Genomic DNA, 25,135 nt, shown 5'->3' with positions numbered 1-25,135 from the left:
CACTATTCACAACTGGATGTGGAAACAACTATTAAGGAAGGAATAGCAGCACATTTAGAAAATCATAAACTAATCGAGCAGAGTCAGCATGGATTCATGAAAGGGAAGTGTGTCTGGCTAATTTGTTAGAGCTTTCAAGCAATTCTCACCCAGAATTGATTGAGGGGGGGCAGTAACTGCATTGTATTTGAACTTACAGAGGCATTCAAGAAGGTACCAAATAGAAGGTTTAAGTCATAAGAGCCCATAGTGTTGGAGGTAGTATATTGGCATGAATAGAGAATTGGCTAGTGGGCAGGAAACTATGAGTAGGGAAAAGGGGCTCTTTATCAGGTTGGCAACCTGTAACCAATGGGGTTCCACAAGTTGTTTACAATATACTTATTAATGACTTGGAGAAAGGAAGCGAATGTACTGCAGCCAATTTTATTCTTGGAGAGGTGTAGCAATCAATTGTGAGTTATGAACAGTGGAGATGAAGGCACATTTACTGAAGGAAGGAGACAGATCTACACAAAACTACAAATAGCCAGCAGGTTTTCAATATCACAGTGGCATGAATGTTGTCTTACAACTGGCTACAGAATATACCAGTTATCCTCTTACTTATTAGTTTGCTGGATAAGTTACTGAAAGAGTCAGAAACTTCACCCTTTGCCAACGGTTTTTTCTTGTTGTTTACAAGCACATAGTGTGATGACAATGATCATGTCAGCATGCATCACTGTATTAATTTTTCATGCTATCATTGTGAGAACACAGAGCTCTTCTGGCTGCACTCCCACTCCGAACACAAACATGTTTGCCAAACATGAACATACCTTCTTCATTAAAATATTTGCTCATGTGGCTGCTTTGATAATTTCATGGGCTGGAATCCATCCATGAAAATGTATCTATGCCCGTAAATAAACTCATGTGCAGGCAAGGGTAAATCTAACAAATTTATACTCCAAGTATTGAGGGTCATCAGCTGGGATTGCAAAATAAGAGTTTGTATATAAAGGTTAGCAAGGTATCAATTTTTCCATTCAAAACACAATTGTGCCATTCTGTTCATTAGGGGTACTTTCCTACCTTTAATTCTGCAGGCGAGCCTTCCATTCTTGCAACATATATATTCTTAGAATATGAGTAATCCTAACAGTGTCACACCTCTTGTTGACTCATACTAATTCTGAGAAGGTGCTGCTGAGTATTTAGTATATTTATTTTGATATTATCAGGGCAGGGTTTCCTTTGACCCCCATATGCCTCAACTTTACTGGGTATCTGGGTAAATGGATTATGATATGTACCACACAAGAAAGAATGACATCAATGGCATCCATTGTTATTAAGAGTAATTGCAGAGGATTATGAAAACGAAAATGTTCTCTCACCAAAATAGTGGCAAAGGGCTGAATTTTAGCAAAAATCAGCTAAGTGTCTAATTTGGGGAGTTTCATTTCTCCTTGTGCTCTAGTACTCTGAGGGGAATGTTGCTGAATAAAGGAACTTTGGAGTGCAGGTTCATAATTCATTGAAAGTAGAGTTGCAGCTGGATAGGATAGTGAAGAAATCTTTTGGTAGATTGCAGCTGGATAGGATAGTCAGAACATTAAGTATAGATGTTGGGAAATCATGTTTTGGCTTTACAGGACATTGGTTAGGCCACTTTTGGAGTAGTGTGTGCATTTCTGGTCTCCCTCCTATAGGAAGGATGTTGTGAAAGGGTTCAGAAAAGATTTACAAGGATGTTGTCAAGCTTGGAGGATTTGAGCTATAGGAAGAGGCTGATAGGCTGGGGCTGTTTTCCCTGGAGCATTGGAGGCTGAGGGGTGACCTTGTAGAGGTTTATAAAATCATGAGGGTCATGGACGGATAAATAGATGAAGTTTTTATCCCCAGGGTGGGGAGTCCAAAACTAGAGGGCATAGATTTAATGTGAGAGGGGAAAGATTTAAAAGGAACGTAAGGAGAAACGTTTTCATGCAGAGGGTGGTGCGTGTGTGGAATGAGCTGCCAGAGGAAGTGGTGGAGGCTGGTACAGTTGCAACATTTGGAAAGCATCTGGATGGCTACATGAACAGGAAGGGTTTTGGAGGGATATGGGCCAAATGCTGGAAAATGGGACTAGATTAGGTTAGAATATCTGGTTGGCATGGATGAGTTGGACCGAAGGGTCTGTTTCCGTGCTGTAGGTCTCCATGAATCTATGATTCAGACATGGCTGCGAAAGGGAAGTTGTCCTCTCGCTGAGGCGACAGGACCCTCGAGATCCAGGTAGATGGGATGGTGGAGCAGAGAGCTGTTCCTCAGGATTGCTGGAGGAGACCACAGCACCAAACTGTGCCAGACTGGACTGAAGCTGTCACCTGGGTCAGGGCAGAGCCAACCGCCTGGAGGAATGCCCAGTGGTGCAGAAAGGAGGTTCATAACTCCACAATACTCCACAAGGGTAAGCCCCAGCTTTTTTCTCTCTGCTAGCTCACATTCATTTTCACTATGCCACTGCACACACCTCCCACCTGCTATCATGGTTGACTACTCTCACAATTACATCCCTCAATTGCTCTTACCCATCGCAGCCCTCTGGACAACTAACCCTGTGCTGCCTACCTCTCTTGCCACCTTTCCCCCACCTGTACCAACATTAGCAACCATGCCAGTCTCTTTCATCTCATTCATTCCTTTCCTCTGTCTCATTTCAGGACAAAGCAGCCCACAAGAGCCCTCATCCACCTCTGAAGAAGAAGACACAGCCCCCTCAAACAAAACACTGGCAACCCCCACCAATTCAGATACTAACATATGAGTACTTTAGCTGGATTAGTGTTGGGAGCATGTTCTGGTGAGCATATAATTGCCACATCTTCACAACTTGCTGAAGAAGAAATGAGAAAGTGAGGACTGCTGAAGATGAACAGCTTAAGCTTGAAATGTCGACTCTCCTGCTGCTCAGATTCTGCCTGACTGACTGTGCTTTTCCAGCACCACACTTTTTGACTCTGAGGAAGAAATGCCCAAGTCTTTGGAATTCTGTTGGAGTTTAAGCTGAGGAGGATGAACCTGATCCTGGCCAGGGCATTCTCAGGCTATCTGGGCCCTCTGGTCTTAAACCCCGCTGCGTTTGCCCATTCAAGGCCAACAAACTCATCTCATCGAGCAGGCTCCATCCAGCCCAGAAATGGACCTGGGGACTGCACCTAGGTGTTATGGCAGGGAAATGGAAAACAACGGTGCCAGGTGGCACAGGTGAAAATTGATTACAAATAAATCATCCCATTTTGAAAAATATCGTCAGTCTTTCTCATCAGTTACATGAGAAACTCTCATTGGAATAAAACTAGTGAGACTAGCCAACACTAGTGCCACCCAATGTTCAAACCCTGCCTGAAGGACAGCTATCTCTTATGTAGAACCTATACTAGTGTGAAACCCTGTCATGGTTGAATGAGGGAGCATCAGATGTCGTGAAGCTTTTCATCAGTTTGTAACCTTAGTTTGTATTAAACAACAGGAAAATCATAGAAAGGTGAAAGCCTTGAACTGCATTTGCAGTTGGAATCACACAGGGAATACCGGGCTCTGCATCATCAAAGTATGTACAAGCAGCAAAAGGTGACTTCATCCAACTCCGTTATATTGAATGAAGAAATGCTCAGTTGCTTGAAAAATGCTGGTGTGTTGAAGGATGCTGAAGATGCTGTTCCTTATGAAGAAAGGCCTAATTTTTCTACTTGGTACAATGCTGTGGCTTCCACTGAGGCTCATTGTTATCAATAGCCTTGTGTCCTCCAGTTTTCTGGAGCCAAAACTACAAGGTGTATGTGACATTCTCTGTTTGTACTGTGCTGCAGTAAATCCTCAGGCATGACCTGCATGAGAATGTGATGTGGAGGAGATATGTTTGGGCCCACATTGGCCCAATGCAAGAAGGTTATTGTATTACAGAGATGCTAGACATCGTGTCATGGCAATCTGACCATCACCTTGAAATTGAGCATTGCATCACAGGCCCTCTCTCATCTGCACAGCCTTCCATGGCAGACAAGTGACTGTGGATCTCCTGCATCTTTGTTGCATTATGAGGGTGCTTTTGGCTATAAAGATCACATTAGGAAGCTGTACTACATCTGCTGCCGTTGATGCTGGTTCTAAGCTTCAAGGTGTCCTCCATACACTAGCGTGGGCATTCTTAATGCACTGGCCACAGAGACTCCAGCACCTTTTGTGTCTGAATCCATTGGTGATGATTCCAATGAGTCTATGGGGCAATATCAGCAACAAAGCAGCTCCTCAGTAATGTGATCATTCATCAGTCACAAAAATAATTTCAACATTGTTCTCAAAACATTGGGACACAGAGGCCTCTGACAAAGAGATCCATGATTACCTCGACATGGACCTTGCACATCGTTGACTTGATTCAGATACCTGCTACTTTGGCACACTTACAGTAGGATACTGCACATATGGTAGCATTAACGATAACCTCTCCCTAATCCAAAATGCCACATTACCCAAAAAAGGCAACACTGCATATTGTGTGGATATTTTATACCACCAATGTGTGAAGTGAGCAGCTTCTTCTGCAGGCTCTGAAGCCCTTGAACACACATTGCAGGCAAACACGACAAGCTGCCTGGCTTTGGATCTGTATTAAAAAACAAGCCAAGACAGAAGTACTGCAATGCTGTAAGTTCTGGATGGGGGGGCAATGCTCAAAAAGGCAAGCAAGGCAGTGATGCTGTGAGCAACCAAGTAAATGCAAAATGAATGAGTGCTAAGAAAGCCAGCTTAGAAATCCATCCTCACCTGATGCATGAGATGGGTGCCTGCCCCGTATGCAAATTGGCTTGGCAGCAGCATTTCAATGCGAGGTGCAGGTGCAGTATTGAAGTGAAGATGTGTATTTTAAGTGAATCAGAGATGTACTACAATGATGTTGTGAAGTTGATGATCAGCCATTGTCAAAGGATGCAAGAAGGATGTGTTGGTGACAGCTACTATGTTTTTGACACCAAAGGCTGGATCTGTAAAGAAGACGTATAATGATTAGAAAAATTACTTAAAGTGAAAATCCAATTTTATTACCACAGGTAGATCTGGGAAAAGTATTTTGTAACTGGCTCCATTTCTGTGTTCATTCCCTTTGGCCATAAAAAGCATATCTAATTCTTCAAGGCTGAAATCTTAACCATTAAGTATAGTTTCCAAACTGTGACTGGCTTTAACATTCTCTTAAATGTTAAATCTGCTGTGGAATTACCTTCATTGGAACCCAAGGTGGAACCTAGCACTCAGTTCGAGCTTAGCTTTAATAGCTGCTAGAAGGTCTATTCCTTTCCTTGCAGCTGGCTTTGACCATGGTTTCTCATAGATGTGAGCTGTAGCAGCAGACTTGTGAAACTTCAGTTAACCTTTAGCATAAAGAAAGGCTGCATTCTTTCCAGATGAAATTATTTAGTGCAATATTAGTAATAAATACTTCAGCAAGTTGCTATGAAACACCCCATCTCTATTTTTCAATTTAAAAAAGTAGCAGTAGTTTTCCAAATTCACAGCCCTTAGTATGGAGTCATGGCACATTGGAATTTTACTCTTATGAGCAGCTGTGGCCAGCATTAATACTTCATCTCCACCTCACTCAGTTTCTTTTGAGGCTTTTGGCTATGATCTGTGGCAGCCAATCTGGCTGACCTTCCTTCCAACATGAGCTGCCTTTGAGGCCATGAATATCACCCACAGTTCATCAGTACTATGCTACAAGGCTGTGACGCTCATTAACTGTGTTGTTTCACATGTTGCTTTGAGATTGCACCCTAATTTGGATATGATCCAATTTCCATGCCATTGTGATTACTAGACAGCTACACCAGAGTTTTGCACTGTTTGCTGTATTTAACGCCATCCATTGTTTCTACTATCCAACTACTCTTGCTACAAAACCCTTTTGTACTGCTTAACTAGTGTTTTTGATCAACATGTGTCATGCAGCACAGAAGATGACCTCTAGACCATCTAGTCTGCACTGGCCTAACTGCATGAATCACACTATCCAACACTCAACATTTCAGGTATTTTTAAAGGTTGTGAGGCTTCCCGTCCCTTCTGCTCTCCTGGCAGTGCATTCCAGATTTCTGCTGATGAATGGGTGCAAAACCTTTTCCTCTTGCCCTTCACTGTAAAACTATGCCGTCTTGTTACTAAGCCTTCAAATAAAGGGAACAGCTATTTTATATCCATCCTGTCCATGTCCCTCAGAATTTATACATTCTAATCAGATTCTCCTTCAATCTTCTCAGCTCATAAAATATAGGAGCATTCAGCCCATCAAGTCTGCTCCACCATTCGGTCATGGCTGATATGTTTCTCAACTCCATTCTCCTACCTTTTCCCCATAACCCTTGATCCCCTTACCAATCAAGAATTTATCTATCTCTACCTTAAATACACTAAATGACTTGGCCTCCAAAACCTTCTATGGCAATGAGTTCCACAGATTAACCACCCTCTACACGAAGAGCTTTCTCCTCATCTCAATTCTAACGAGCGTCCCTTCACTCTGAGACTGTGTCTTTGGTTCTAGTCTCTCCTACTAGTGGAAATATCTTCTCCATGCCCACTCAACTCAGGCCTCTCAGTATTTTGGAAGTTTCCATCAGATCCCTCCTCAACCTTCTAAACTCCATTGAGTTCAGATGCAGAGAACTCACTCGCTCCTCATAATGACAAGGCCTTTAGCTGTGGGCCCACTCCAATGCCAACACATCCTCCCTTGGATAGGGAGCCAAAAGCTGCTCAAATATTCCAAATGCAGTCTGACCAAAGCCTTATGCAACCTCAGTAATATATCCTGCACTTGTAATGTTATCCTCTTAAAATGAATGCAAACATTGCATTTGCCATTCTAACTGCCAACTGAACTAGAACTCTTAAGTCCCTTGGTGCTTCAGATTTCCAAAGCCTTTCCTCATTTAGAAAATAGTCTATGTCTCTATTATTCCTGGCAAATTGCATAACCTCATAATTTCCCACATTGTATTTCAAATGCTACTGCTTTGCCCATTCTTTTAGACTGTTTAAGTCCTTCTGTAGTGTCCCCCCTCCTTAACACTACCTGTCCCTCCCCCCATCTTTGTGTCACCTGCAAACTTTGCAATAATGCTTTCATTTCCTTTGTTCATATCATTAATATATAAGTTGTGGTCCCAACACTGAACACAGTAGAAATCCACTAGTACCTTTAGATTTAGATTTAGATTAGATTACAGTGTGGAAACAGGCCCTTCAGCCCAACAAGTCCACACTGACCCGCCGAAGCGACACCCACCCATACCCCTACATTTACCCCTTACCTAACACTACGGGCAATTTAGTATGGCCAATTCACCTGACCCTGCACATCTTTGGATGGTGGGAGGAAACCGGAGCACCCGGAGGAAACCCACGCAGACACGGGAAGAACGTGCAAACTCTACACAGTCGCCTGAGGCGGGAATTGAACCTGGGTCTCTGGCGCTGTGAGGTAGCAGTGCCAACCACTGTGCCACCGTGCCGCTCACCTGTTGTCATTTCTGAAAAGGATATCTTTTTCCCTACTTTTTGCCTTCTGCCAATCAACCAACCTTCAATCAATGCGGGTACCTTGGTCTTAACACTATGGGCCATTACCTTATTTAGCAGCCTCTTGTGTGACATCTTGTCAGAGGTCTTTTGGAAATCTAAATGAATCACATCCATCAGCCCTCCTTTGTCTAACGTGCTCATTACCTCCTCAAAGATCTGTCAGGCATAACCTCCCCTTGACGAAGGTGTGCTGACTCAACATTTCATTACCATGAGCTTCCAAGTATTCCACAATCTCCTCCTTAATAATCAATTCTAAAATCTTCCCAATGATCGAGGTAAAGCTAACCTGCCTAACAGTTTCCTGTCTTCTGTCCCTCTCTCTTCTTAAACATTAGCAATCCAGCCTCTCTTCATAGCTAAAATGCTCCAACCTAGGCAATCCTGTTGAATCTCCTTTGCACCTCATCCAATGCAATCACATTGTTCCTATAGTGTGGCGACCAGAACTTCATACAGTACTCCAGTTGTGGCGTAACCCTCATCCAAGTCATTTATATAAATTGTAAACAATTGAGGTCCTAGCACAGCTTCTGTGGCATTCCACATCCATTATCTATCAGATTTGAAGAAGATCCATTTATACTTGCTCTCTGCTTTCTTGTATCCCTTTCTGTGACAATAGATCAGTTCAGGATTTTCCACAACACAAACAGCTTGACTTTTTTAATGAAAGCAACTGGTGATACAACAGTCTATCATTTTGCAACAATCCTTAGAACTCAGTTTAAACTCAGAGCCCTATTCATGACTCCTTAAATCGTGAAGCAGTCTGTCACTATACACAGCACAATCCAGACAACATTCAGCATTGACAAAAACAGAAGTTGCTGGAAAAGCTCAAGAAATCAGATGCTGCCAGACCTGCTGAGCTTTTACAGCAACTTCTGATTTTGTTTCTGATTCACAATATCCACAGTCCTTTTGGTTTTTATTTAACATTCAGCATTGAACTGATTAATAGCAAGTAACATTTATACCACATGATGCCCTTCTCCAATAAAAGAAAATCTAACTATTGCCTCTTGACCCACTGCTGAAATATCCACAATCAGTTCTCTCTTGTTTGTCATTGACCAAAAGTTATATTGGATCAGCCATATAAATACTGTGACAATAAAAGCAGGTCAGAAATTACAAATTCTGCAGTGAGTAACTCTCCTACTGTCTCCCCATTGGCTGTGCACCATCTACAAGGCATAAGTCAGGAGTGTGATGGAATATTCCCACCTTGCCTGGATGGGTGCAGCTCCATCAACATTCAAGAAGCTTGACACTATCCAGGACAAAGCATCCCATAATTTTGGCATTCCATCCACTTCCATACCTTCATAATTCAATCCTTTCACCACCAAATCTCAGTGTGTGCCATGTACAAGAGGCACTGCGGTAACTCACCAATACTCTATTGACAACACTTTAAACCATGCCCTCCCCCACCTAGAAGGACCAGGCCAGCAGATGTATAGGAACACCATCCATGTACTTTTTAAAGGTTGTGGGGTTTCCCACATCCCCCACCCTCCTAGACAGTGCATTCCAGATTTCCATCATCCTCTGGGTTAAAATATTCTTCCTCGAATCCTCTCTAAACCTCTGGCTCTTCACCTTAAAATCATGTCTCTTTGCTATTGACCCTGCTATCTCTCCACCTTGTCCATGCCCCTTATAATTTTATACATTCCTTTCCAAGCTACTTAGTATTCTGACTTGGAACTACACTGCTGTCCTTTCAGTGTTGCTGAGTCAAATTCCTGGAGCTTTCTAATAGCACACTGGGTGCTCCTACACCCCACTGACTGCATCAGTTCAAGAAAGCAGCTTACCACCACAGTTGCCAGAGGAATCAGGAATGGGCAGTAAAAGCTGGCCTCAACAGTGACACCCAAACCTCATGAATGAGTAGAAAGAAACCCACAAAGAGCCAACATAAAACAAAACCTGGTCCAATAATGGGCTTATTGTGTTAATAGATTCCAAGCCATTTGATGAGATATAAACCAAGACACTTTTTTTTGTGGCAGGAGTTTAATGATTTGCTCAGTCTTACTCTTCTCATATCATACCTTGTGATCCAGCTGCTCACTACTTACTTGTGCTTAATCTCAATTAATGTTATTACAGGACAAGTTAGATCCCAGACTGAAATCTGACTTGATAGATCATATTTTGTGATTTAAAAAAAATAACGAGATGGTCTTTCACTGTTTTTCTTTATCCTCCCTTTCCATTTCAAGTTTTCTTAACTCCATATCCTTTTTAATTACTCTCTGCTTTTTTCTCCTCACTTTCCATCTTCCTCTGTTTGTCTTCAACCACAATGCTTTTAATTGTTAAATTCGCTGGTAATTCCAGCTGTGACATCTCAATTTCAGGTTTCCTTTCCTTTCAATTTAGATAATCACTTGAAATTTTGTATTCTTTCCAGCTCCTTCTTTTACTTCCGTCATCTAATTATCTGCTAACTCTCTCTGATTAGCTTTTGTCAAACATTTTAAATAATCCACTGTTATTATCTTTTACTTCCAGAAAATTCTTAGCAGCATTCAACGCCATCTTCAAATTCCATTCAATTAACTTCATCACAATGCAGACATTCTCTGTTCAGAACTGGCACATATCTATTATATTGAAAAGAAATTTTTTTTAAAAATAAATCCTTCTTAAATCCAGTGAAGTCAAATCCTTGATGAGTTCTCAATTGTTATGATCCCAACTGATGTTACTACTGGATAAATCAGATTCCAATCTGAAATGTGCTTTAGTAGATCCTATTATGTTTATTTTTCATTTAATGAGGCCATCTTTCACTGAAACATAAGCATACAGTGCACCACATTTAGCATTTAATAGTTTTTAGTAAACAGAAGTTTATTATGCCAAAGGAAAGAAGATTAAATAGAATAAACCAAGTTATTTACGTATAATTTGAAAATTTTCAGAGCAAGCTAAAAATACTATCCCATCTATCCAAACTCCATCATGTTTTTGTACTCAAGCATCAGAGTTCTATTCTTTATCATATCTGTAGTTTGACTTAACTGTTTCTTTCAAGTCTCAGTCTTGAGAGTTTGGTAGCCTTTTTCTTGATTCGTCACACCTCCAAGTTTACAATTTCTCAGCTTTGAATAATCCCTTCAGGGTTCTAGCAAAACAGTTCTGTTTGAGAACTTCCAAACTAAAACCCTGACATTGAGGTAACCTATTCCAGACATTTCTAAACTTGCTTTTTTCTTCAGCAGAAACCATTTCATACATCTAACTACTACCAGGGCCTCTGCAAATTAAGCACAAAAGTGTTCCAAGCTATGGGTTTTTTTTTTCCCCGGCAAAACAAGTTTCCAAATTATTCTAAGCTGAAGTTTATGATCCTCCACATTTACTCTATCCATTCATTAAACTCCCCTAGTGCAAACCAATTTCCATCTTCACTGTAGGAATTCCTTCTGTCAAAGTGGTTTGAAAAAATCATGGCTCCAGCAATAGCGACAAGTTAAACATTCACTCCCCTTATACATACAGACTAAAACCCACATGTCTCATGTTCAAAATCCAAACTAAAATCATACATATAACATCATACAGTGAATACTGAGCGCCCATTGCTCTTAGCCTTGACATTAGCAAATACAATCCAATTGACCAGACATTAACAAGTTTGCCAAAAGTTCTGAGCAAATCTAGTTCATTCATACCAGAAAATTAAATGCTGATATAAAATTGCAACTGTAGAAGAGTATTCACTCTGTGACACTAACATCCCTCAATTTGATTAGAACAATAGTCACTAATGATAAAAAGTTATAAGATGAATGGAGTTGGTTTAACATTAAAAGTTACAATGAGTGGCATTATGTGCATGTAAAACTTGTAAGAAAGTTTCTAGACTCAAGTCTGATATGTTTTATTTCATAATAGGTGCTTCTACAAGAACCAAACCAAGGAATTCGGTACAAGTTTAATGTTCCAATTACTCGCACTGGTAGCGGTGATACAGAAGTGGGATTTGCCTGGCATCATTTATCCTGGTCAGAATGCTCAGCTACCTGTGCAGGAGGTAGAATCACATGAATACTGCAGAATTATTGATAAGTACTGATCTTAATGCAGTTGAATGATTTTTGTGCAATATGTCAGGGTATCTGTGTTTCTCTATAATCTTTCCAGGGTAGATTCAAAACAGCTGTCACAATTCATCTGCAAAATGTACTTTAATATGATTACTATGTATTTCACAGTATTTCCTACAACTACATTCATCGAATCTCTCGCCATAAAAGGAAACCAGTTGGCCCATGTGGTTTGTGCTGACTCTTTGAAAGACCTACCCAATTAGTCCCACTCCTCTGCTTTTACTCCAGTTCATGGCTAACTAGTTTGTTTTATTACTTGAGCACTAGATCTCACCAGTTTAATTTGGTAAGATACTTCAAAAGAAAGTTTCACCACGGAGGTGTGCAGAATTGATAAAGGGAATAATTAGTACTGTAATGAGGTAAGATGTCCAAGAAGGCCATCTGGGTAGAGCTTAGAAACAAAGAAAGGGCAATTCCTTTGCTGGGATTATACTACAGGCCCCCCAAAAGTCAGGGGGACTTGTCTACACTTCTAGAGTTGGGTATGTAGATAAATCACAGAAAGGTGGAGAGAAATAGGGTTATAGTTGAAGGGGATTTCAACAGTGCTAATATCAACTGGATAATCCTACTAGATATTCCTACTAGAGATGGGGGAGTGCTAGACCAAATACTAGGGAATGAGCCAGTCATAGAGTCATAGAGATGTACAGCACAGAAACAGACCCTTCGGTCCAACTCATCCATGCTGACCAGATATCCTAAACTAATCTAGTGCCATTTGCCACCAGTTTGGCCCATATCCCTCTCAACTCTTCCTATTTGTGTACCCATCCAGATGCCTTTGAAATGTTGTAATTGTGCTAGCCACCACTTCCTCTGGCAGCTTATTCCATTCATGCGCCACCCTCTGCGTGAAAAAGTTTGCCTCTTACGTCCCTTTTAAATTTTTCCCCTCTCACCCTAAAGCACTCTAGTTCTGGACTCCCCTACTCCAGGGAAAAGACCTTGTCTATTTACCTATCCATGCCTCCCCTCATGATTTTAAAAACATCTCTAAGGCCAACCACCAGCCTCCGACGCTCCAGGGAAAACAGCCCCAACCTATTCAGCCTCTCCCTATTACATGGGAGCACCACCACCTTCAAGTTCCCCTCCATGCCAAGCACCCACTGACGTTAGGCTAACCAATCTGTAGTGCCTTTGCTTTTCTTCAGCATTTCTTAAGTAATGGCACACTCTAGTCTGCTGCCACCTCCCCAAAACTATTCATGATACAAATAGGGGCCCTATAATTTCTTCCCCTGTTTCCCACAATAAGATTGAAAAGGGACCCGAGGGGCAGCTTTTACACAAAATGGTGGTGCATATTTGGAATGAGCTGCCAGAGGAAGTTGTAGAGGCGGATACAATTACAGCATTTAAAAGGCATTTTGACAGGTACATGGATTGGAGGGATATGGGCCAAACACAGGAAAATGGAACTAGTTCATTTTAGAAAACCTGGTCAGCGTGGATAAGTTGGGTCGAAGGTCCTGCTTCCATGCTGTATGACTTTATGATTACAAATAAAAATTATCATTTAAAAAATACGTTTGGTTTGATAAAAAGAATTTTTAAAAAACTTTTTTTTATTTTACAGGTGTGCAGAAACAAGAAGTAGTTTGTAAAAGATTAGATGACAATTCGATTGTTCAGAATAGTTATTGTGACCCTGAGAGTAAGCCACCAGAAACTCAGAGGGCTTGCAACACTGAGCCATGTCCACCAGAGTAAGTTTGCAAATCTTTTCTGTTTAACTTCGTCCACTTTAGAAGCAATAAAAGTGTTTCCCTCTGAAACAAATTAAAAATATATATTTTCTGGAATGTGGATGTTGGCAGTAATACTAGCATTTCTTGCTGAACCCGAATTGGCCTTGAGTGGAATGGTTTGCTCAGCCATTTCAATGGGCAGGTAAGAGTCAACCACATTGGAATGGGCCTGGAGTCACATAGTAAATCAGGCCAGGTAAAGACAGCAGATATCGTAGCCTCGAGGACATTAGTAAATCTTTATGGCAATTGATAATCGTTTCACTAGGTTTCAATTTAAGAATTATTAATTTAGTTGATATTCTACCAGTTGCTGTAGTGGGATTTGAACCCATGCCCTCTAAGCATTAGCTCAGGTCAGGGAATCAGAATCTTGCAGCAAATAATGCACGTCCTGACTCTCTAAAGGTTGTTCATGATCTAAAGGATGCAAGTCAGGAGTATGGTAGAATACTCCCCACTTGCCTGGATGAGTACAACAATATTCAAGATCTTGACATCATTCAGGACCAAGCAGCCAGCTTGATTGGCACAACATCCACAAGCATCCACTCCCTCCATAGTAGCAGCAATATGCAGCATCTGTAACATACACTGCAGAAATTCACCACAACCTGTACCATCTGGAAGGATAAGGGCAGCAGATACATGGGAATACCACCACTATTAGATTAGATTTACTTACAGTGTGGAAACAGGCCTTTCGTCCCAACAAGTCCACACCGACCCGCCGAAGTATAACCCACCCAGACCCATTCTCCTACATTTACTCCTTCACCTAACACTACAGGCAATTTAGCATGGCCAATCCACCTGACCTGCACATTTTTGAATTGTGGGAGGAAACCGGAGCACCCGGAGGAAACCCCCGCAGTCACGGGGAGAACGTGCAAACTCCACACAGAGAGTGGCTTGAGGTGGGAATTGAACCTCTGGCGCTGTGAGGCAGCAGTGCTAACCACTATGCTACCGTGCCACCCACTTTATCGAGTTTAGCTCATAAAATAACCTTTTCATATTCATTACCCTCTACAACAATAATGACATCCAATGTCCCTTGACATTATTCCAGACTCATATCAGTAACGTGACTAACAAGATCTGTGTAACTATGATATCAAACAGTCCTCCATCCCCTTTAGTCAAGCAACAGACTATATGCAAGCTCATCTCAAAGCAATGCACACCACCTTGAAATATGTTTCGATTTTTTGGAAACATTGACATCATGGAACTCCTTCTGCAAACAGCATCATGGGTCTTACCTGTGGACGTCAATGTTTCAAAAGGATAGCTCATCACTGCCTTCTCAGGCAACTAGGGATGGGCAATAAATGCTGGCCCACCCAGTGACACCCAAAGCCCGTGAATGAATAAATAAATGAGGTATGAATCACAGAGCAGAAATGCCTTTTATTTCTAATGGTGATCATACTTTCAGCTGCCTATTTCATAAGCTCCAAGTTTTCTTCTATAAAGCTCTCGGCATCTCCAACTCACTTCCCTTTGAAGCCCACTTCTTGATCCAAAGTTTTGGCTATCTTGATATTTTTTAATAGAATTCCATTCAAATTTTAACTGGTTACATTCTGACGAAGCAATCTGAAATGTGTTACTCCTTTAAAAGTGCTATGTAATCACAATAAATTGCTGTTTGGAAACACTTGAATATCTCAAATAGAGGGATGTCTCACTGTGAGGGTTGCACATTCTTCAATCAGCTCTAAGTTTTATCTGGTGCAGGAACTTTCTATTCAGGAATGTGACTACTCTGTTAGTTTTTATAACTGGAGCTAATACAATTAGAGAGCAGTTAGATGAGCTAACAGAAGTGGACAGGAAGAGATCAAGTGGTGGTAATTCATTTGGCAGTGAGCAAATAAGGAGCGATAATTTACAGGCCTTAAAATCACACAGGGAGTTATTTAGAACACACAAAACAAATGCAAAGTCATATTCTTTGGTACTCTTTGGTATCTGGTAAAGAAAAGGGTTCACGTAGGAATTTAGGACTTGTAAGAAAGTGATGTAAAAATATTACTTTTATAAGTAACAGAATAATTCAGGCACATTAGGGCTGGTACGAGAGCTTGCATCTAAATAAAGTAGGAATATGAGACTTTCAAGGAATATAAGAGACAGCTAGTGGGAATAATTTAAACCAGATAGTCAGGGGGGAGGGCAGAGAGGAAATTCATCGCAGACATGACTGATCACAAAGTAGAAGGTAGTCAAATGTGCACGTATGGGCATGCAGACTTAGAGACAGACAGGAGCCAGATTCCAGGACCAGATGGACACAGGGCCAAGATAGGAAGCAAATCTATAATTAAAATATACATGCATAAATACTAGAAGCATTGGATATGAGCAGCTGAAACTGGAAGCTGTTGTAGCTATAAGGAACACAATGTGATAAGAATATCAGAAACATGGTTGACCCTTGAGGATTGTAATGAATACAACATACATGAGTATACAGTGTCAGAAAAGACGTAGCAGACAGGAAAGGGGGTAGTGCAGTCCTATATGTCAGAGATTCATGGGAGGTTAATGAAGTTGGTCCTATGGGAGTTGAAAAGTTACAAAATGAATTCCTTTGATTGGATAGCTTTGATGTCAAAGACAAAATATGCTAAATCAGTAGGTCAGAAAAAGATGGAAGACAGCTTATTAAGAGATAAGATGTGTGCATATAAACAGGAAAGTTATTTTACTGGGTGATTTCAATACTTTGGAAACACCCAAACATTTAGAGTCTGAGTTACATGAGTTCTTCAAGACCAAGTGTTTGAAGACAGCTGTAAGAGGCAGTACACATTTTGACTTTGTAATGATATGGTAAGTAACATACATCAAAAGGGATCTATGCTGTCGTCAGGGAATTGTGACCACATAAATACCAAGTTCATTGTAATCTGAGATTAAGAAACACAAAGGGCTAGACACAAGGTATTTAATTATAAAATAGCTATTCTAAAAGCAATGAGGAAACTGCTTAAGCAAATTGATTGACAGGGCTTGTTCCATAACGTTTCTGCAGATAAGTGGAATATGCATACTGCTGAACACGCGGGATAAATGCATGCTTAAGGTCAGCAAGCTTAGACTAAACAAGCATGACCCCAAATCAGAAGCAAAATAAAGAGGAAGGGGAACCTGTATAAATAATACAGAGGAAAGAACTGACTGGAATGAACATAGGAACTTAGAGAAATATTTTAAAAACAGTGATCAGAGGAGTAAGCCAGAGACATGAAGGAAAATAGAACAGCAGACTATAATGTAACATGAAGATTGTCTTTCATGTTTCAATAAGAAGGCAGTCAGAGAATTGAGAAGAACTCCAGAAGAAGGAAATGGAGCTGACTTTGAGGATGTGCATCTGATAGATTCCTCCAGGTCTTCACAGAAGCAAAATGCCCCCTCAAGCGGCAGGATCCAAAACAGAATGAATGACTTCAATGTCAATGCGATAGAAGTTCCAAGAGGGCTGAAACAAATTAAACCCATTTTATATATATATATATTCTTTATTCCAGAGTAGTAAGAGAAATGCTTTGTGAATGGTACTGATCACTAGAGATTTAAACACTGAGAAAGTACTAGGAGCTTGGAAACAGGATAAAATGGTGCCAGTGTTCAAAAGTGGTTGAAAAGCTGATGCACTAAACTATAGATGGGTTAGTCTTGCCTCAATGCCAAGTAAACAAGTGAAATTTAATATCAAGAGCTAACTTGGAGGTCATCATTACAATAACAACCTAGTAAACAGTATTCAGCAAGTCTGAGAAGGGGAATTTGTGATCTTTGTCGGAAGTGGCCACACAATTGGAATGTAGAAAGACTTTTGACTTGGTTACCCACAAGTTCTTGCATAAGTGTCATCTTAATTCCCAAACAATTGAAATAATGTTAGTTCTTCCTGCCACCAAAAAGAGCAAAAAACATTTATGCAGGCTCTTCAAATCTTGCTAATATTAATTTTTTATATGAATGTTTCCAGATTTCTCTGTAGTTACAGAGAACAGTTTTACCATTTTTTTGCAGATTCAATAAATTGAAACTTTATGTAAGGATTTTGATAAATAGAAAATTGAAGAGCAGGGAAATGGGACTAATTGAACAGCTCTTTCACAGAGTTGGTAGTGACATAGTGATCTGACTCGATGCCAATACTGTATGATTTTAAGCTTATTTTCTTTGACTTTCAGATGGTTTATTGGTGATTGGTCTGAATGCAGCAAAACTTGCGATGGCGGAATGCGCGTACGAACTGTATTGTGCATTAGGAAAATTGGTCCCTCTGAGGAAGAAACCCTAGATGACAGCCACTGTCTCACACACAGGCCTATTGAGAAGGAACCCTGTAACAACCAGTCCTGCCCACCACAATGGGTTGCACTCGATTGGTCAGAGGTACAGACAACAGAATGATTCTTTACTTTTGTATTTATGTTTACTTTGTTCAAACTTGTTGTGATTTAACTACATTCACTTTAAGTAACAATCCCTGTCAACTTAAAATAAGAAGAATGAGAAATATAATTTTGGTATTATTGCTGAGTAATGAGTCTCGCGTGTGCTTATGTTAGACTCTGAACATTCTCTGCAGGGTGCTTGCTGAAAAGAACAATTTACGAGTAAAGGTTCTACAGCTAAAAAGCTTACGGTCATCTGATATTTTGCATCAATGATCCAAACGTTAGGGGCTTACTTTCATGGCTTGAAGACACATAATAACATTTACAGACTTTTAATGTGCAGCTCTTATTTGTGCATTTTCCTTTATACTTGCCAGTTATTTACAAAAAAATTGTTTTGAGGAAGCAAAATGTATATTTTTTGTGTATCGCTTCACTAGCACAACAAAAGATAGGAGTTTCTCTTTATTGGTTTATCAAAATGTGGGATACTGGTTATAAAGTAAAACCCTTCACTTGGGCCCAAGCATTTCACTTACTTCGACAGAGAAATGCCAGAGAACAAAGCGAATTGTCAACTCTCAGCAGGAAATGTTTAGTAGTGAGATAGATATCAGAAACTATTTCCAATAGATGAATGTTGAATTTTCTTCTGGTTCCTTGCCTACTGGTGGCATTATTGAGGAAGGCAGGGCTGAGCTGGGGGTGGCTGGCTTATTTCCTCCCTTAACTTGAATGAGCAGAATTTGGGAGCAACATTGGATCTCTGCCCTATTTTCTCTCTGCCAGAGTTTCATTGGGCAAAGGAGGGGTGATTGGCATTTATTTCATTTTGCATATTTTAGGTGATGTCAAAATAACTCAGATAGGATTTCTAGAATGATGCTATATCCAGTAGTAATTATACCCTCTTTATATGACCAAGAGTGATGACTCCCCAATAAACTATGTACTGGAATGGTGCCTCTGATATACCAGGATGATACCTCTGACATACTATATACTGACATGAAAGCAGTAGGTGTATAGCTGCCTAGCAGAAGAAGCCAGAAGTCAACCTACTGGACCTGGGCTTCAGGGTTGGCCATTGATGTTACTTGCTGTTTTCCCCCTAACAGGTGTCCCATCCCACCCATAGGTCAGTCTGTTCAATTTCTGGTGCAGAAGAGATCCCATTCATAGGGATCAGAAATTTTCAACTTCACAAAACATTGTATGTTTTTCAAAAGATGTTACATTTCTCAATGTAAATGACTCTTCCTAAACAGATGTGATTGAACATGAGTTCCAGTCAACCATGTTAATGGCCTTTTCAGTCATAACTGGATTCAGATGGCTTTCGGAATGGTCAATGTTGTGATCCATGATGTGTTTTTCTGATTAGCATGGGAGCCTGGCTGATACTTAAATTATTTTTAAGACAGTTTTCTGCAATGCAATACTTACTACATGTCAGCATTCCTGAATTTGGTTGTGAAAGTTGTGAAAATGGCTGATTAAATATTAACATGTTTTTATTCTAAATATGCACTCAAAGAATTTGAAGTTAGAGTTTATTTAGCTGAATGGTGTTTCGCTTAGATCTCAACATGTTTAGTTATTATTCAGCTTCTTACATTGACACATTTTTTAAGATTACCCTTAGCTATGAATTAAAATAAACAGTACATTTTATTTGTGATATAAATGCAGACGTTACCACTGGTCCTGCCAGTGTTTTGCTGCTAAGAGTCAACTGCAGAGGTCAGCCTCCTGCTTGTCTACCAGGGTTTTGCTGCTTGCCAGATCTCCCGCACAGGAGAGAGACAGAGAGACAAGATGTAGAGGTAGAGAAAGGAATCTCCTGATGGGACACATGAGGAATCCCAATACTATGACTCAAATGCTACCCTCTTACAACTACTGTGTGTCTTACCTTGCATCTTGGCTTTCATTTGTTGCAATTGGTTCCATTTTTTGAGAGCTTAGACAAGCACCAAGGGCCTGTGTTTCAGAAAAGTCCTAAATCTCAGCGTCACTGGTGGTTCATTTGCATAACTTCAATGATGATGATGATTGCTGAGGTGCAATGAGCTATCAACTTGCACCTTGTGACTTTTCGAAGTTATGAAATTTGTGGGGAGTCCAAGCTGCAGAAATTGCAGCACAGCAGGGAGAGGGCAAGTTACCTGGGCACAGCTCCAAAAGGCAGTCACATCTGTCACACTAGATAATTCAAATTCAATCTTTGATCAGGATCAAGAGGTGAGTTGGGTTTTGGGACATAGGGGATAGCATTTGAAGAGCCTTGGCCTCTACAGTTGTCCAATCGTTAGGAGAGTCTTGCAACTTGTGCGGACAAAGGTATGGATTGCAGGGAAGATGAGCAAACAGACATTGTGGTACAGGGAGCCATTCAAGTTAAGGGAGGAAATAAAAATGTAGTTGTGGAAAGGGACAGTATACATAGCTAGATAGATACTGTTCTGGGCAGCTGTGAACATGAGTCCTAAAAGCTGTGTTACCTGCCCTGTGCTTTAAGGACATCTTGGGGTTGGAGAGAAATTTGGAGGAGGAGGGGTGACAAGCACTCTAAGATCCCTGTGTCACTCTGAACGTCTTAGTGTCTTGCTAATCATTGAATAGTGCCTTGTCTTGTTCCTTCTTCCAACATGCATTACTTCACATTTATCAAGGTTAAGTTCCATCTGCACTGATTTGCCCATCTGACCAATCTGTTTATATCTGTTGTAACTTAACACCTTTATCCTCTCTGTCAACTACCCGGCCAATCTTTATGTCATCTGCAAATGTATTTATCATGGCCTCCACTTTCTCATCTACATTGTTTGTGTATCATAAACAATAAGGGACCCAACACTGATCACTATGGTACACCACTGCACACCAGGCTCCAGTCACACAAATGGCCTTCTTCAGCCATCCTCTCTCTCCTGTCACTAAGCCAATTTACCTTCTTTATCAGTTTCCCATGTGGGACCCTGTCAAAGGCTTTGCTGAAATCCATATAAACTACATCAACCACCTCATCCAACACTTGGTCACCTCCTTGAAGAATTCTACCAGATTTGTTAGTCATGACTTTCCTCTGACAAAGCAATGCTGACTATCCTTGATCAAGCCTTGCCTCTCTAAATGGAGATTAATTTTCTACTTCACTATTTTCTACAATTGTTTCCCTACCACTGGTATTGGATTTACTGGTCTATAGTTCTGTGGTCTAGCTGTACCACCTTTCTTGTGAAGTTGAACCACATTAGCTGTCCTCCAGTCCTTTGGCTCCTCCCCTGTGGCCAAAAAACATTTAAAAATCCTTGAGTCCCACAGCAGCCTGGGATACAACTCATCTGGACTTGGGATTTCTCGAATTTTAAATCGACCAAAACTTCCAATACCTCCTTGCTTCTTATTTCAGTTTGTTCAAGAACTTAATTCTCCATCTTCTCAAATTCTGTACTTGCATCCATCCTTCCCCTGAGTAAAGGCAGATATGAAGTAGTCTTTTAACAGTCTAGCAGTGCCCTCTAATATTGTTAAAAATCACACACATCAGGTTATAGTCCAACAGGTTTAATTGGAAGCACTAGCTTTCGGAGCGCCGCTCCTTCATCAGGTGGAGTGCACAATTGTAAGACACAGAATTTATAGCAAAAGTTTACAGTGTGATGTAACTGAAATTATACATTGAAAAATACCTTGAGATTTTGTTGAGTCTTTCATCTGTTCGAATACCATGATAGTTTCACTTCTTTCATGTGTAAGTCACAAAACTTTTTTTTAAAGTTACATTCTCAGGTTAACTGTAACAATTGGTGTCAGCCAGATAATGTTCTTGTTTGGAATGCATCTATTCTATGTATTCAGAAATATGCCTTTAATATCAGTATGAACTCCATTGATTAATTCCTTAACCTAATTTGCCAGTTCACTTTAGCCAAATCTGCTTTCATGCCTTCATATTTGTTCTTATTAAAGTTTAAAACACTAATCTAGGATCCACTCTTCTTTCCAACATTAAATGTAAAATTCAATCATATTATGGACATTGCTACTTTGTGGTGGTTTAATTAGAAGGTCATTAATTAATCCTATCGCATAACACAATATCAGATCTATTTTCACTTGCTCCTGGTTGGCTTAGAACATGCTGTTCTAAGAAACTATCTACGAATTTTTCTCCTAGGCTAACGTGCCCACCTAATTTTTTCGAATCTATGTTTCGATTAAAATCTCCTGTAGTTATCCCCTATGAATAACTTCCTGACAAGCTCCATATTTCTTTCTTTATACTCCATCATATCCTGTGTTTACTGTCAGGGGATCTGTACACCGTGCCCACAAGTGATTTTGTGCCTTTATATTTCTCATCTCTGCCCAAACCACTTCTGCATCCTGGTTTTCTGAAATTTGGTCATCCCTCTCTAATATGCTAATGCTATCATCAGCAGATAAACCTTTCCATCTTTCCCTAATTTCCCATCCTTTCTAACTGTCCTGTAAGCGTCAATGTTCAGGTCCCAGTATATGTCATTTGGTGGTCAGATCATACTTATTTATTTCTACTTGTGCTTTGAGTTCATCTGCTTTGTTTCAAATGCTACGTACATTCAGATATGGAGCCTTTAGTTTTGTCCTTGTATTACATTTGCAATCGCGAGCCATTTTTTTTGATATTCTTAGTTTTTTTTATTTGATTTGAACACTTGATCCTTTCCTCTGACAATCTCTTTATCATTTTCCAACATTCAAATAAAATTAACGTTGGTAACTTTATTTCTGACATTCATTCCTGATGAAGGGCTTTTGCCCGAAACTTCGATTTTCCTGCTCCTCAGATGCTGCCTGACCTGCTGTGCTTTTCCAGCATGACTCTAATATTGACTCTAATCTCCAGCATCTGCAGTACCCACTTTAACCTCTTTATTTCTTGCCTGTAGTTAGAGTCTAAGAGACATCCCTGCCAAATTGAGTAAATTAAATCTGCTAGTCATTAATATTTTTGAATTTACACATAACCTGTTAGAAATTGGTTAATACGAATCAGTTGAAGATTCACTCTGGCAGCAACTTAAGCATCCTGCAATAGATGATTCACTTTTAAAGCAACCATATGTTGCTATTCAGCAAGGCTGGTCTGGGGTCAATGTGAAAATACCTGAATGCCTACACCATCACTTTGACTTTGAAATTAACTTAACTATAGATGAGAATTTGATATTTGAAATCCATAATGTCATACATCTGCTAACTGTGCTTTTGCACAAACTTTAGTTTTCTTGAAACTTTAAATAAATATTCTGGCCACTGAGATGTCCACCCAAAGAGTATTAGTTGCTTTAAATAATTGCTATCACCAGTGCCACCTTGTGCCAATACCTCTCTAACTAGTAGATGTAGCCATGTTATAAAGGTTTTTATTAATACATACAAAGTTGCAAGTTACGTTGCAGTAGTTTCAGGAGCTGCAAACACCTTGCTGTTTTCTAGGTCTCACTCAGACAGGAGAGAGAGGGAAAATGAGGAAATCACGTGAGGAGCCAGCCTATGCTCACAATACTGCAGTAGAATGCCCATGGAGCCTGGATTTCTTATTAAGAACACAAGAGTAAAAGACATTCATCCCTATGTATGGAATTACATTTGATGGGACCAATGGTCAGACAATGGACCAGCCAACTCCCTGTCCTCAGCCAAGGATCACAGACACCACCTGCCATTTTAGTAGAATCAGTTAACTTGGATAAGAAAAGGAATCAAATGTTTAATCTGTCTGATATTCCAGTTCAAAAGAAAATCAAGCACTTTCCCCTAATTTCTTACAATATCAACATTTATTTCAGTAGAGCACAGTGCTGATTAGAAACCAAATTTGGTCACATGCAGCAGCTAGTTTATGAATATTGAAAGTTTTTCATTGTTCGCATTTCACTACTTAGGACATTGCAGCAATTGCACAAATACTTATGAACTTTAAAAGAAGATTCTTTGTATTTTTAAAGCTAAATTAATTTGCTTTCTCTCTTTGCAAAATACTGATGTCATTCCATTCTGAAGTGCTCATCCTACCACTCATTGAAAAAGCCTTCTTGGCTTCTGAAATGTTGAAATCTCTGAGTTTTGAAAGGTTAACATGCATTCTTGCTTCTTCTGCAGTGTACGCCAAAGTGTGGGCCAGGATTTAAGCATCGTATTGTTTTATGCAAAAGCAGTGACCTGAGCAAGACTTTCCCACCCTCTCATTGTTCAAGTGAAAGTAAGCCCCCAGCCCGGATCCGCTGCAGCTTAGGGCGCTGCCCACCACCTCGCTGGGTCACAGGAGAATGGGGCCAGGTAAGGGCACTCTTTTACATTTGTACTATTTGTACAGTTTTAGTGGACCAGTAAAAATGGGAGTGAACCAGTTTCTGGGATCAGTAGGGAAACATAAAGTTAGTCACTGGTAGACCTTCCTTGGTTGGGGTAGGAATGGGATTGGTAATGGTAACATTCTGGTTATTATTAGCTGTTGGAAATGATTTTCACTAAAAGCTTACAATCCTGTACTGGTATTTTGTAGTTAGCCTTTCTGCTCATGCTAACTGTACACACCTTTATGGTTTTAATGTGATTATTTACCCAGATTGTAAGTTTTATGCATAGGCGCCTCTTAATTTTAATATCGATTGTAAATTTTATTGTTGAATGAACTCAATGAAAATATATGCTTCTTGTTTAAATCTTTGATCCTGCCTGGTCATTTATCATGGCTCATTTACAACTTCCTCCTCATTTAGTCCCTGGTTATGGAGGTGATACGTGAATGATGTACAAAACAGAAAGATTTAGCCATTTGTTAAGGCCTGTAGCCACATCACTGGAGCAAAAGAAATAAAAGAAAGCTGTCATTGTCAGACTACAGTGTGGATACCTTTCACAGCATTCAGGTTGACTTTGCAATGCTGTCATTGTTCATAAACTAGGCCATGGTCTTCCATAGAACAAACTCTCCTATGCTGCCACAGACTGATCTTTCCTGGCCTGAACAGCAAAGAAAATGCAGTGAAGTGGAAAACAAGTTCCAACAGGCTCAGAGACTTCCCTGTAGATCTTGAATGTTGATTGAGGCTGAGATCTCTCTCTTAGTCTCACTTCTTGTATGTGGTTTCTTCAGGCCTTGATTTGAACTTATTGCCATAGCTGAGTGCTATTCCCACAGACCAATCAGCTC

The 25,135-nt window shown here is 40.2% G+C and overlaps 1 protein-coding gene across 1 annotated transcript in view; it reads left to right on the top strand.

Annotated features, from left to right (window-relative positions):
• adamts6 (ADAM metallopeptidase with thrombospondin type 1 motif, 6) overlaps window positions 1-25,135 on the top strand; it is a 301,285-nt gene that overhangs the window by 262,913 nt on the left and 13,237 nt on the right. The window contains exons 21-24 of the mRNA XM_043689575.1: window positions 11,533-11,671; window positions 13,333-13,462; window positions 17,719-17,923; window positions 24,082-24,258. Coding sequence (XP_043545510.1) covers window positions 11,533-11,671; window positions 13,333-13,462; window positions 17,719-17,923; window positions 24,082-24,258 — 651 coding nt within the window. The remainder of the gene's footprint in view (window positions 1-11,532; window positions 11,672-13,332; window positions 13,463-17,718; window positions 17,924-24,081; window positions 24,259-25,135) is intronic.

The sequence above is a fragment of the Chiloscyllium plagiosum genome, chromosome 1 (genome assembly GCF_004010195.1).
Source record: "Chiloscyllium plagiosum isolate BGI_BamShark_2017 chromosome 1, ASM401019v2, whole genome shotgun sequence".
In the NCBI taxonomy this organism is placed as follows: domain Eukaryota; kingdom Metazoa; phylum Chordata; class Chondrichthyes; order Orectolobiformes; family Hemiscylliidae; genus Chiloscyllium; species Chiloscyllium plagiosum.
This window is presented reverse-complemented; position numbering and strand designations above follow the sequence as displayed.